This window comes from Carlito syrichta, unplaced genomic scaffold, assembly GCF_000164805.1.
Source record: "Carlito syrichta isolate Samal-C Ts95f unplaced genomic scaffold, Tarsius_syrichta-2.0.1 Scaffold304017, whole genome shotgun sequence".
In the NCBI taxonomy this organism is placed as follows: domain Eukaryota; kingdom Metazoa; phylum Chordata; class Mammalia; order Primates; family Tarsiidae; genus Carlito; species Carlito syrichta.
In genome coordinates, this window is record NW_007248113.1 from 282,915 (window position 1) to 298,460 (window position 15,546).

Here is a 15,546-nt window from a genome sequence, read left to right on the forward strand (position 1 = left end):
GTTGTTTGTTTTTTTCTTTTCAGCACGTTTGAGTTCCTTGTAGATCAAAGATGTTAAGCCTTTGTCAGACCTGGAGTTGGCAAATACTTTTTCCCAGCCTGTAGGTTGTCTCCCTGCTCTCTTGATGGTTTCTTTGGCTTTGCAGAAGCTTGTCAGTTTAATGAGATCCCACTTGTCTATCTTATCTCTTATGGCCCGTGGGTTTCAGGTTTTGTTCAGGAATTGGATGCCAGTTCCAATTTCCATGAGGGTATGTCCTTCATTTTCTAAGGTTCTTATGGTTTGAGATTTTACATTTAGGTTTCTGCAGATCAATTTGAAGTGTGTTACCATTTGACAATATTGTTTTCAGATCCATAAACATGGGATTTTTTTCCCATTTATCCAAATCTTCTTTAAATTATTTCCACAATGTTTTATTTTACAATTTTGTTAAATTTATCCCTGTGCCTGTTTTATTCTTTGTGATGCTATGGTAAATTTAATTTTTTATATTTTACTTATGAATTGTTGCAATGTATAGAAATACAATTTAATTTGCACATACTGATTTTGTATCCTGAACCAATTCTGTACTTTTTGATTAGATCTCATATGTAATTGAAACCATAAGAGAGGTATCCTTTTCTCATTCCTAATCTTAGGGGGAAACCTAATAAGCCATTAAGTATGGGTTAACTACGGATTTCTTATAGATACCCTTTATCAGGTTAAGGAAATTCTCTTCAATTCCTAGTTTGTTGATTGTTCTAATCACAAAAGCATGTTGGATTTTTTCAAGTGCTTTCTCTGCATCTAATGAGGTGATTATGTTATTTGGTTTTGATTTATGTGGTGTACTGCATAATTTTTAATCCCTGGGGTAACCCCACTTGGCTTTGGTATAAAATTTGTTTCATATGTTGCTGGATTTAGTTTGCTAATATTTTGCTGAGAAAATGTTTACCCATATTTATAAGGCATATTAGTCTGTAGTTTTCTTTTTCTCTGATATCTGTGCCTGGTTAATATGAAGCACAAGTCTGAATTTCTTACAGAATTTGGAAGTGTTTCCTATTCTTTTATCTTTTGAAAGTGTTTGTGAAAAATTCGGTATTAATTCTTCTTTTAATATCTGGTAGAATTCACCATTAAAACAATCCGGGCATGAACTTTCCTTGTGGGTAGTTTTTTTTATTAATTTTTCCATCTCTTTATATGTTATAGGTTTATTCAAATTGCCTATTTCTTTATGAGTCATTTTCTGTTGTTTGTGTCTTCCTAGGAATTCGTCCATTTCATTTGTTATCTAATTTATACAACAGTTCTAGTAACACAATTTTTGCTAGAATTCCACTTTTTATTTTTAGATGTCAATAGTAATTTCCCCTCTCATTTATGAAGCTAGCAATTATTCCTTTTTAATGGTCAATCTAACAGAAGAGCTGCCAATTTTGATGATATTTTCAAAGAATGAGCTTTTGATTTTATTGATTTTTTCTATTTTATTTTATCTTCTATGTAATTAAGCTTCACTTTAGTCTGTATTATTTTCTTCCTTCTGCTTGCGTTAGGTTTCATATACTCTTTTTTTTCAGTGTTTTGTAGTGTAAAAGAAGGCTAATTGGTTTGACATCTTTCTTTCTTTTAACTTAGACATTATAATAATAAATTTCCCTCTGAATACTGCTTTTACTACATCCCATATGTTCTGGCATATCGTGTCTTCATTTTTGTTCATCGCAAAACAATTTCTACTTTCCCTTTTGATTTCTTCTTTAACTTACTGGTTACTTAAAAGTGTATTGTTCAATTTCCACATATTCCTGAATTTCCCAATTTTTTTCTGTTAATGATTTCTAGCTTTATTCCATGGTAGATAAAGAACATGTGATGTGTTATTTCTATCCTGACCACTATTCTGTGAATAGCATGATTAATTAAAGCAACAGACCATGACCTTGTTTTTCCAAAGAGATTTTAGTACAATAGATTTTTTAAAATGAAGAAACCAGATAATCTAATCCTGTGTCTTTGATCACTCCAAAAATGCAGAAGAGGCCACTGATCACACTGCTATAGGGTGTGGACACACCCTTGCTCAGCTATGAGTCTAGAAGGTGAACAAAGGTCATAAAGGAAATGTCTATGACTCTGCCCAGAAGTCTATTACTCTTCTGATTAGGAGGGAAACTTACAATTCCTTTTGGTAAATGTTACATTTTTACCATGGTTTTCTTTTTTTATTTTCCCTATAGCATTCCTTCCATTTCTTACTCCAATTTGTGAGGCATTAAACATCTCTTGCTTTCAAAAAAATGCTACAAATTTTTTTAAACAAGCCATAGAAAGGATAAAAGAAAGTCGCCTCAATGATAAACAAAAGGTAAAATCTGGTGGTGGCTACATAAGGATGCTTTTTTTTTTTATAATTTGTTGTTGTTATAAATTATATATATATACAATTTGTTCACACACATACACACACACGAGACCTGTGCATTTCTCTATATTTATTTACAGGAAAAACTTCAGGTTAGTTGAAAACAGGAGTTTTTTTACATTTTAGGGAAAGGAATAAGGTGGAGGCTGGGAAAGGAGATATGAGAATGAGTGAGAGAGACAGCATTTAAAAGTTAATGACAGGCACGACAATTAGTACGTCATGGCACAACTATTATTGAGATGAACATTTCACCACTTCCCTTCCCTTTGTCCCTTTAATAAATTGTCAAAGGATAAACATTACTGCAGAAAAATTATTTTACTGATATTATAATTTCTCCAGATCATAGATGGGGAAAGAATACTTGCAAACCCAAGCCTGTTATTTTACCCATTCCCCAATGAAAGGCCCTATCAGGCCACCTGCTGGAGTGTAAAATATATTAAATTTCAGCATTCTCGTGACCTTGAGTGGGCAGGGGCATTCTCTGATCATTGAGGCTACAAGCGGGCTGGCTCAGATTTGTCTCCATGAAACCGAAAGGCCAGCCCAAGGACATCTGCAGGTGAGGGCGGCAGGCCTGGGTGACCAGATGTCACTGGCGATGAAATGGAATTCCGGGAGGTTAGAGTACTTGAAAATGCTTGCACAGAAGCTGCTAATGAACTATGAACATGTCAAGAGATTAATCTACGTGGCCACTGGTTAAGAATTAAAACAGAACAAGGAAGACTGAAATTCAGAACTTCTTCCTGAGCAAGCCGGTCTAAGGAGAAGAGGCCATCAATTCTTTGGCCCCAAAGCTGTGCTCTAAAGCCAGAGAAGCTGAGGATCAGGGATGCAAAGATCAAAAAGCAGTTGGACGCAATAGCTGGATTTCTCTCAGAAAAACATCCTGCTGGCCAAGGTTTCTGATGGACAGTTTCATTCACTGATGTCTCAGGCAACACCTGTCAGACTTCTAGACTAAAAGGGAGTGTATGCTCAGAACAGAGGTTGAGGGCTGCACTCCTGCTTATGACTTCACGGGTGATTTTATGTCATTGAAACTTCACTTTCTACTTCCAGCACCGAGGAGATTTCCTTCAGCTGCTGATGGACACCCAGAATTCCAAAGAAACAGAATCCTGTAAAGGTAACCAAGGAGTTTTTCTGGGGGCTACTGATGGGTAAGATGGGGGGGGGCTTGTTCTGGAAGTACGCAGGAAGCTTTCCATGAAGATAAGAATTTCTGTCCCATTGCAGAATGACATGTGTTTGGTCCTTATAAATGGTAGCTGGAGGTTCTCCCTAGGAGCAACATAGGCCTGGTCATATTCACAGCTTGACACACCACCCTAAGCAAGCATATCTTGACTGGAAATCAGTCGGTGGTCTGACTGATCGCCGACAGCAGAAAAAATGCTGAATTTCATCCTCCTCCCAATCCACTAGCTCAGAACCTCTGCCTCAAATGTCAAACCAGGAGACACACTGTCCCCAAAATGGTGATTTTAACTGGAAATGCTTGTTGAAAGTGTGTTCACTAACTTAATCTACTGTAAAGTTTTATTTTTCTTTTTGCAGTTAATAAGCAATTTGGGAGAGAAGACTTTAAAATGTGTAAATATCCTCTTCTTGTTTAACCGTTCACCTACTAGTTTCATCATCCACCAATGGTATTTGACTCAGGCCATTATTGCTACGATGATTGCAAAATAATGATTTTCTAGTTACATCATTCCTTCACATTTATGGGCTTGTATTTCATTTTAAGGGAGAGTGCTCCATTCTTCCCTATTCATTTGTTTATTTATTTCAGGGATCTTATATATCAACAATTTACTCTCCTATTATTATTTATTTTGATGAAATTTTTCAGGTTCGAATGAGTTCCTGGGTCCTTTTTTATTCTTCTACTTATTTTTTTTTTGCAACAGACATTATTTATTAGAACAGTTTTGGCTTCATAGAAATATTTAGCCAAGTATATTAGAGGTTTCCCATATGCTCTCTTCCCCTATATACACACAACCTCTCCCACTATCAACTTCTCCCACCAGGATGGTACATTTGTTGCTACTGATAAATCTACATGTATGCAGTAGTATCACCCAAACTCCATAGTTTGCATTAGGGCTTATCCTTGGTATTGTGCAATATATGAGTTTTAGAAATATATAATGACATGCATTTACCATTATAACAACATATAGGGTATCCTGTATCCTTTTGATTATCATTTTCTTGAGCACTTTCTTGCATTCAGGTGCAAGATATTCCAAGTTTCTCTTCTATTTTCTCTGACCATGCATAAAATCATCCATATTTCCAAAGAGCTCTACTCTTAGAAAATTGTATTTAGAAATCAAAATCTGGGAGCTAGGTGTGGTCATCGATACTGGGGTTTATTTGCTTTTAAATCCTCTCTGTGGACAAAGCTAAGGAAATAAAATATATTTACGCAGACTGAGAAATGTGATTTTTACCCTACTTCTGGAATATAAACACTCCTACCAAGATCAATTTCAGTTACCAATGATTTGTCAACCATCTCACAAAATTCCTGAAGATGTAACAGTTTGTTCTAGACAACAGGGATGAGCTAACTCCAGCATAGCACTATAAATATATCTATGTCTACAACGATTTCTATCCATCTATCTATCTGTCCCAATACAATCTTCTGTGATAAAGGAAATAGTCTGTCATTTCACCATTCAGTGCACTAACCTCTAGACATAGGTGACTGTTGAGTGGCAGACATGTGATTAGTGCCACTGAAGAAGAATTTTTAATTGTGCATAATTTTAATTAATTAAAATTTGAATTTAAATAGGCACATGGTTGCTAGTGGTTATTGTATTGGACAGCAGAGTGCTAAACTCTGAGATTATAGTCCATTTCCAACTCAATATCATGGGGCTCATGGTGAATGAAAAAAAGAATTAGAGAGTTAAATTTACACACAGCAGCATCACAGTAACCATCACTCATAAATTATAACTCTGTAAACCTTTCCCGCACTTAATTCATGTCATTTTTGGTTATGAGTTGCATGGTTGAGGTGGGCATCATATTTATTTCAGGGGCCTAGGTATATAAAGGTCCTGGTCTAGTCCTGATCAAACAAACTAATGCCTGGTCATGCTTAGCTTCTCACAGGAGAAAATCAGGAGGGAGGACAGCTTGTAATCATACAGTCTCCTCTATTTTAATGCCATGCATCACAAGAATCTGTCACCACTCTCCTAGCTTTTTACTATCTCTGTAGGTTCTGTACATCCTGAAATAGTCCATTTAGCAAAACTGAATTCTAGATCTTCAATTACTTGATTCCTTTCAAATATATAATCCATGCTTTTTCGAACCAGGCTGTGCACACAAACCACCACATCTCATGAAAGTTCAGGTTTTAAAACTTTTTTTTAAAAGAGAGAGAGTCCCAGTTGGGCTAGGTGGCTCAGCCTGTAATCATGCGCACTTTGGGAGGCTGAGGTGAGTGAATTGCCTGAGCCCGCGGGTTTGAGACCCGCCTGGGCAACTTGGCGAGACCTCATCTCTACAATGAATCAAAATGAGCCGGGCGTGGTAGCGCATGCCTGTAGTTCCAGCTACTCGGAAGGCTGAGGCGGAAGGATCGCCAGAGCCCAGCAGGTCGAGGCTGCGGTGGCCGGGAGCGACCACTGCACTCCAGTCTGAGTGACAGAGTGAGACTCCAACTCAAAAAAAATTTTAAAAAAAGAGAGAGAGTTTCACTCTGCCACACAGGCTGGAGTGCAGTGGTATGCTCCCAGCCACTGCTACCTCGACCTGCTGGGCCCTGGTGATCCTTCCACTTCAGCCTTCCAAGTAGCTCAAACTACAGACATGTGCTACCACACCCAGATTATTATTTTTATTTTTTGTGGAGACAAGGTCTCACTATGTTGCTCAAAACAAAGCTTTTATAAAAAAAATGTTAAAGGAGATAGTGTATCTCCCCTCTTTTCTGTCAATTCTAATCTGGTGGCATTCTGTCAATTTTAATCTGGTAGCATTCCATAAGTCACCAGATTTCTCTTCTTGAAAAAATTTAAGACCTGCAAAGGAACAGCAGCTGTCTTAAGTGATAATATCTATGGAAAATGGACTGGATTAGCCAAGTAGCATCCAAAGAAATATGTATATCACCATGATTACCTCACATTTACAGCCTAGTCTCTTGGGAGGGTACTGATCAGGGCTGCTGAAGAGGATAAATCAATTCATTCCAATTAGGCTTGATGACTTCACCACTTGCACTTCGAGAATCAGAGTGGAATCACTTTGAAAAGAGATCATCTCTCTTCTCCTCTCTATTTAAACAGAAGCCTCTGTCGGAAGTGGATGGAAAATAAGTTTTGGCAGCCAAGACAGTGGTAATTGTGCAGGGTAGAATGCTCACAATTTTGCAGGCTTTGCCATAGAGACACGGACAGCCAGACTCAAGTGAATACAACAGAGCATTCAAGCAAACTGTAGCCCTGACCCCTAGCCTGCTTTCAGCCAAAATGCCTCCTGCTTGGATTCTCCTTGAGCCCAGATGTGCCACGTTTGTCCACATACGCATTTCTGAATGGGAGAAGATAGGTGTTGAAGGAAAACATTAATTAAACCTGGTTCTTCCCCTTCACATCTGTGTAGTTTGGCAATCCAGTCTTTATATCCACTCCAGAGGCTTCCAGGCAAGGCCAGAGAGAGGAGATTCAAGCAGAAAGGAAGATGTTCCTTACACCCAGGGCTAGAGCGGCTCTCAAGTCCAGGACATGTAAACTGTCACTGCATGTATGCCAGCCGCCAGGTCCCCAGAATAAAGATAACGGTCAGGTTCAATTTTAAAAAGATGGAAAACAATTATAATGCTATAAGAAAGCAATTGGCAGTAGTGGAAAACTGTCAGAGGAGGAAGGGGTGGGACTGGCAGTTGAGCGAAACTGCTAGGGGAGGGAGGGACATGCCTCATCAACAAGGGTACCTGTATGATCAGTGTTTATATACCTAACCCTGAATTGTACCCCATATCTTTAGAATAAATAAATAAATTTAAAAGATGGGGGAAAAAAAGAAAGTTCAGGTTTTGATTTGTTAGTTTGAGAGTAGGGTTTGGGATTCCACATCTCTAACAAGTTCCCAGACGCCCATGATGCTACTGGTCCAAGGACCACACTTTGAGGAGCAAGAGGTTATCTGTAGCCCAATATTATTCCCTTAAGTTCCCTCAAACATGTTTATAGGAAAGATCCTTATTTTTTTTCTACAGTTAAGTCTTAGCGTGGCAAACTCTCTCACAGTTTGCCAAGCTACATCATGGCTAGAAAAATTTAAATGTTTCCTGGGGAAAATGCTAGCCCATATTTTACCTATAGCTAAAGCACTCTCATGACCATTCAAAGGCCAGGCCCATAACACTGAGTATGTGTAGACAGAATATCTTCTCTGGAAATTACCCAGCTATGCTGGAGTGGGGTTTGGTATGATGAGGAGTGAATGCCCCACAATCCTGTAGGCCTTGGGAAACACTGGATTGAAATAATTTTGCCTTTTTCTAGCTCTACAAGTTTGGACATCAGAGTGAAAACCACCACCAGTATGACCCTGAAATACTTTAACGTTTCATTTCTGAGGGATTTGGGAGCTTCATGTGGATTACTAAGCACCTAAACTGTGATGTTCTACATTGACCTGCTTTTCCTAAATTGTCTTTCCTCTCCTTGCAGGTCTGTCTGATCTGGAACTCATGGCCCAATCAATTGCCATTATTTTGGGTGCTTATGAGACCACTACCATTGCTTTTCCTTCATTACATATGAACTAGCCACTCACTCTGATATCCAGAAGAAACTACAAGAGGAGATTGATGCAGTTTTTCCCAATAAGGTAAGTGGATGGTCCCTGGAGAGGGAGAGAGGACCTGAGACCTTAGCAAGAATGCCTCCTCATCTCTTCTCAGGGGAATTTTTGCAAATAAGTGTAAACATCAACTCGTTCACCAACACTATGTAGGAAGACTCCAAAGTGACAAAGGGAGAAAACACAGATAATGAGTGCTTCTCACAGAACTGTAAGGTCCTCGTAAAACAGTGCTGTTCTCATGCATCCATTATCTGTTACCACAATAATACTAAGTAAAAAAAAAAATCCAGAAAACCTCAGTGGCATCTAACAATAAGCATTTATTGCTCAAGTGTCTGGGTAGTTAGCTTTGCTGATATTGGCTGGACTTACTCTGGTATGGCCATTTTCTGATCAAACCTGGCCTTGAGTACACTGGGCAGGCTGACTCGGCTTTGTTCCACCGCTGCCTCAGACTTCAGTCATGCAGCTAATGGTAAAGAAGCCAAGCAAGGAAACAGGATGTCTGACTCTTGGACCAAACTCTTAACCTCTACAATATCACCTCCCAAATATATCATCAAATGTTAGCTACATATCAGCCACACTTTTGGGATTTCTGCCAAAACTGGAATCTTTTGTGGTGTGAAGAGATGGCCTCTGGGGCTGACCCTGGTTTGGCAGTGAGGTGTACACAGAGAGATCTTCAGAGCCTAAAGCCAAGCCCTGAAGCAACAAGTAGGAGACTGTTCCAGCAATAAAGGAAGGGACTGAGTATGGGGTTTCTATCCTCCTCATAACTTTCACTAGAACTGAAATGGCATGCCCCAGTATCCTCTGATCATAAATTTCCTTTACCATATTTAGGATTAAAAGGAGCTAGTTTATCCACAAATTATTTATAGAGTATTTATATAGTATAGCGTTTCTCTACACTATATATTTAGATAGATAGACAGACAGATAGATGATAGATAGATAGATAGATAGACAGACAGACAGATATATGAGAGAGAGAGACACCAAGCAAAATTTTCAAAAAAAAAGCTTTATGTGGAACAGGGAACTTGCTCTTTTACATGTTCTCTTCCCTAGATACAGACATATGGCCTCTCTTGAAAGGTGTCAGTGACTTTGGCAAACTTTACTTGATTCTAATGGTCATAATCTATTAGTCACATTTGTTCACATGAGAAAGAAAAAACTACCTGTTAATGCTAAGTATTCCACTCCCTGGGGAGAGAATTGTCCCAAATTGTTCCAAATTTATAACTCCTCCAGACATCTCAGTGGACCACTGAAAAGATCAAAAGACATGATAGCTATTAAACTGCTTTATAAATGCTAAGATCTTTTACCAATATGGGTTATTCTCTGGAGCTCCTAATACTTCGGGAGTACTGCACGACTGGGCTGGATGTTAATTCCAAATCTCAATTTATCCCAACCTGTTTCTTTCTTCCCAGGCACCTGCCATCTACGATGCCTTAGGACAGATGGAATATCTTGACATGGTGGTGAATGAAGCTCTCAGCTTGCACCCAGTTGCAGTCAGAGTTGAGAGGGTCTGTAAGAAAGATATTGAAATCAATAGAGTGTTCATTCCCAAAGGGGCAGTGGTGATGTTGCCAATCTATGCTCTTCATCAAGACCCACAGTACGGGACAGAGCCTGAGGAGTTCCACCCTGAAAGGTACAAGACCCTGGAAAGGCAGTTCATCCTAAACCAGGGTTGTTCAAGCATATTCTGACATCAGTTAATGTACTTAACAGTCATGTGATTGTACCATCATTTGCTTGACTTTTTTTATTTTTAGGGTTTTTTTACATTACAAAAGTGATATCTGTCAAAACTTACAAACTGTAAACTAGATAAAAGAAACTATACTCATCCATAACTCTCACTCCTTAAGAGATTCATCATTATTAATGTGATTTATGTTCTTACCGACATTTTCTGTGCATATATAGATTTTTATGTTTTTTTATTAACATGTCATACTGTATATATTTATGGGATACACCTTAAGCATATAGTGTTTCTTTGTTGTAAGGACATTCAAAATTCTCTCTTCGAGCCATTTGAAATATATAAAGCATCGTTTTTAGCTATAGTCACCCAATTGTGTAACACAGTACCAGAACTTAGACCTTCTTTCTAACTTTGTACCTGCTGACCAACCTTTTCCCATTTCCCCTACTCCCATTTTCTTTAGTATCTGATCATTATCATTCTACCCTAAAATTCTATGAGATCACCAGAATTTATCCCTTCAATCTAGCTGTAATTTTGTATCTCTTAACCAATCTGTGGCTATCCCCATCTCTACCCTGCCCTTCCGAGCTTGTAGTAATCACTCTTCTACTATTTCTAGGATATCTACTATTGTAGCTTTCACATATGTGTGGGAATGTGCAATATTTGCCTTTTTGGGCCTGGCTCATCTTACTTAACATAATGTCTTCCAAACTCACCTATGTTGCTGCAAATGAAAAATTTTGTTCTTTTTATGGCTAAGTGGTATTCTATTTTTACTACTCTATTCTACATTTTCTTTATCCATTCATCTATTGATGGACTTTTAGACTGACTTCATGTTTTGATCATTGTGAATAGTGCTGCAGTAAACATGGGAGTGCAGATGTCTCTTTGACATACTGATTTCCTTTTCTTTGGGTATATACCCAGCAGTGGAATTGCTAGATCATATAGAAGTTCTATTTTTAGTTTTTTGAGGAGCATTCAGACTGTTTTTATAATGGCTTTACTAATTTACATTTCTACCATGAGTAAACAGGAGTTTCTCTTTGTCTGCATCCTTGCCAGCATTTGTTTTGTTTTGTTTTGTTTGTTTTGTTTTGTCCTTCTGATAATGACTATTTTAACTGGGGTGAAATTATATCTCATTGTGGTTTAATTGGGATTTTTCTGATGAGTAACGATGTAGAGTATTTTTTCATATACTTGTTAGCCATTTGTATGTCTTCTTTTGAGAGATGTCTAGTCAGATCATTTACCCATTTTTAAATCATATTACTTGATTTTTTAAACTTGAGTTATTTGAGTTCCTTGTGTATTCTGAATATTAATTCCTTATTCAATAAACAGTTTGCAAATATCTTCTCCTATTCTGCTAGTTCTCTCTTCACTGTGCTGATAGTTTCCTTTGCTATGTAGAAGATTTTTAGGTTGCACTAATTCCACTTGTCTTTTGCTTTTGTTTTCTGTGCTTTTGAAGTATTCTCTATAAAATCTTTGCCCACACCAATGTCCTAAACCTGAAATATTTCCCCTATGTTTTCTTCCTGTAGTTTCAGAGGTGCAGGCCTCGCTGTTTTTAATATTTTATTTGTTGTATTCTACTTTATTATACAGATGTAGGTTACAAGTCAGGATTAGCTACACCAATAGGCTGCGTGCAATTGAAGTTTGGGCCTCCAGCCAGTACTCACTTCCCCTGGTTTACAACCAGGTACTCTTTGTGTTGTTACGTATGTGCCCTGGCAGTGTGCAGTGACTGCCAATCCCTCCCTTGCACTAATGTGATCAAAGTTCAGGTCTCACTTAGGAGTGAGAACCTGTGGCATTCAGTTCTTTGTTTCTGTGACAGATCACTAAGTGTGATGGTCTCCAACTTCATCCAATTTGGTGAAATCCATGGTTTTGTTCTTCTTTATGGCTGTGTAATACTCCATTGTATATATATATACCACATTTTTTTCATCCAGTCCACTTTTGATGGACAGTAGAGTTGGTTCTATGTGTTTTGCTAGTGTGAATAGTGCAGCTGTAAACATGTTGTGCAGCTGCTTTTTTGGTAGAATGATTTATGTTCCTCCAGGTATGTTCCCAGGAGAGGTATTGCTGGGTTGAATGGAAGGTCAACTTTTAGTTTTCATAATCACCATACTGCTTCCCATAGAGGATGAACTAGTCTGCACGCCAACCAACAATGTAGAAGTGTTTTTTTTCTCCACAGCCTCACCAGCATTTGTTGTTTTTTTATTTATTAATGATGGCTATCCTTACAGGAGTTAGGTGGTATCTCATTGGGGTTTTTATTGGAATTTCTCTGATGATTATTGAGACTGAGCATTTTTTCATGTATCTGTTGGCTGCTCATAACTCTCCTTTTGAAACTTATCTATTCATGTCCTTTGCCCACTTCCCAATAGGGTTCTTTGTTTTTCCCTTTCAGCTTGTTGCATTCCTTGTAGATTCTGGATGATAGGCCTTTGTCAGATATAAAATTAGGAAAAAAATTTTCCTATTCCGTTGGTTGTCTCTCTGATCATTTGATGGTTTCTTCTGCTCTGAATGCTTTTCTGTTTGGGGCCCACTTGCCGATTTTGCCTTTTATGGCATTCACTTTCAAGGATTTGGTCAAGAATTGGTTGCCTACTCCATGTGCATAAAGATGTTTCCTACATTTTCTTCTAGGATTCTTATAGTTTCAGGTTTTATGTTTAGTTCTTTGATCCATTTTGAGTTGATTTTTGCATATGGTGATGAGTATGGTCCAGGTTTATTCTTATGCATGTGGTCAGCCATTTTGCCCAGAACAATTTGCTAAATATGGTCTCCTTTCCCCAGTGGTTGTTATTGGTGGCTTTGTCAAAGATGAGTTGGCTGAGAGATTGAGATTTTGCATCCATAATCTCTGTCCTGTTCCATTGGTCTGTGTACTTATTCTTGGACCAAAACCAGGATGTTTACTGTAGCCTTGTAGTAAAGTTTAAAGTCTGGAAGTGTGATACCTCGCACTTTGTTACTTTTGCTGAGGATTATTTTGGCTATGCATGTTCTTTCCTATTTCCATATGAATTTCTGTATTGTCATTTCCAGATCTGAAAAAAAAATGAAGCTCGTAATTTGATTTGTATTGCATTGAATCTCTAAATTGCCTTGTGTAGGATGGACATCTTGACAATATTTATTCTTCCAATCCATGAGCATGGAATGTTTTCCATTTGTTTGTGTCATCCTTGATTTCTTTGAGCAGCATTTTGTAGTTCTCATTGTAAAGGTCTTTCACTTCTCTGGTTAGGTGGGTACCAAGGTATTTTACTTTTTTATGGCTATTGTGAATGGGATTGTGTTTTTTATTTGGCACTCTGTGTACTTGTAGTTGGTGTATAGAAATGCAACTATCTTTTGCATATTGATTTTGCACTGCAAGACTTTACCAAAATCAATTATGAGTGTGAAGAGGGTTTTGACAGACTACCTAGGGTTTTCAAGATATGGAATCATGTCATCTGCAAAGAGGGATAACTTAACTCCCTCTTTTCCTATTGAATATCCTTGATTTCTTTCTCTTGCCTGATTGCTTTAGCAAGGACTTACAATATTATTTTGAACAGGAGGGAGAAGCATGGACATCCTTGTCTAATTCCCATTCTTAGGAGGAATGCTTCCAATTTCTGTCCATTGAGCAGTATTTTGGTTGTGGGTTTATCATAAATGGTTCTTGTTATTTTGAAAATGTTCCTTCTATGTCTAGGTACTCAAGGGTTTTTATTCAAGAAGGAATGCTGGATTTTGATAAATGCTTTTTCTGCATCTAATGATATAATCATGAGGTTCTTTTTATCATCTCTTTGTGTCCTTATTATGTTTATGATCTTGTGAATATTGAACTATCCCTGCATCCCAGAAATGAAGCCCACCTGGTGATGGTGGATAATGCTTGAGATGTGTTGTTGGATCCAATTTGATAGAATACTGTAGAGAATGTTTGCGTCTGTATTCATCAAGGAGATTGGTCTGTAATTCTCTTTCCTTGTTGGGTCTTTGCCAGGTTTGGATATCAATATAATGTTGGCTTCATAAAATGAGTTGGGAAGTATTCCATCTTTCTCTATTGCCTAGAATACTTTCAGAAAGATTGGTATCACTCCTTCTTGTGTATCTTGTGAAATTCAACCAGGAAGCCATCAGGTCGAGGACTTTTTTTGGTATTTAGATTTCTTATGACTGAGGTGATTTCTTGGATTGCTATTGGTCTGTTTAGAGTTTCAATTTTTTCTTGTTTCCACCTTGGGAGGTTATGTGATGTCAATAAGTGCTCTATTTCCTTTAGGTTTTCTAGTTTATTTGCATACAGGTTTTTGTAGTAATCTCTGATAATCTTTTGAATATCTTTAGGGTCAATTGTAACTTCACCTTTTGCATTTCTAATTGTGTTTATCTGGGGTTTCTCTCTCTTTTCTATCAGTCAACCTGGCCAGGGGACAATCGATCTTTTTTTTTTTTTTTTGAGTTGGAGTCTCACTCAGTCGCCCAGGCTGGAGGGCAGGGCACACTCACGGCCACCCTAGCATTGACCTACTGGGCTCAGGCAATCCTTCTGCCTCAGCCATCCAAGTAACTGGAACTACAGGCATGCACTACCATGCCCAGCTAATTTTTTTTATTATGATGATTTATTGTAGTGACAAGGTCTCACCAAGTTGCCTGGGTTGTTCTTGAACCCATGGGCTCAGGCAATCCATTTGCCTCAGCCTCCCTAAGTGCTGAGCCCATGTGGGACCATCAATCTTATTTATCTTTGCAAAGAACTAGTTTTTGGTCTTGCTGATTCTCTCTATGATATTTCACCTTCTATGTCCTGTAACTCTAATTTTATCTTGGTGATATGGATTCTTCTGCTGAGGTTAGGAGGCAAGTGATCTTGCCTTTCCAGCTCCTTTAGGTGGTATGTTAGACTGTCTGCTTTTGATCTTTCTGTTTTCTTGATTTGTGCATGCGATGCTCTCGATTTTCTTTTTAACACTGATTTCATGGCATTCCAGAGATTCTGATAAGACATTTCTTTATTTTCATTTGTTTCCAGAAATCTTTTCATTTATGTCTTGATTTTCAGGTTGACCTAGAAGTTGTTCAACAGCATGTTGTTTAAAGTTCATGTCTTTCTGTGTTTGGGAGGGTTTTTGTTGGTGGCAATATTTATGTTTATTGTGATCTGAGAAGATGCATGGTATTATTTTGATCTTTTGAAAATTTGCTCATGCTTGACTTATGCACAAAAATGTGATCAAACTTGGAGTTCTATGTGCTGAGTAGAAATGTACTCTGTAGTTATTGGGTGAAATGTTCTGTAAATGTCTATTAAGTCCATTTGATTGAACATTGAGATGAGTTTCCAGATCTCCTTGTTGGTTTTTTGCCTTGATGATCTATCTAAAGTTGTTAGCAGTGCAATTACATCTCTGACTATGATTGTGCAAGAGAACCAATGACCTCTTTTAGTTTGCTTAGTAGTTGTCTTATAACTTGGTACTCGCCG

The 15,546-nt window shown here is 37.9% G+C and overlaps 1 protein-coding gene across 1 annotated transcript in view; it reads left to right on the forward strand.

Moving 5' to 3' along the window:
- The window catches only part of LOC103261808 (cytochrome P450 3A4-like), a 45,661-nt gene that overhangs the window by 18,793 nt on the left and 11,322 nt on the right, over positions 1-15,546 (forward strand). The window contains 5 exon segments of the mRNA XM_021713056.1: positions 2,238-2,365; positions 3,494-3,560; positions 8,143-8,220; positions 8,223-8,302; positions 9,724-9,950. Of these exon segments, the coding sequence (XP_021568731.1) occupies positions 2,238-2,365; positions 3,494-3,560; positions 8,143-8,220; positions 8,223-8,302; positions 9,724-9,950 (580 nt within the window).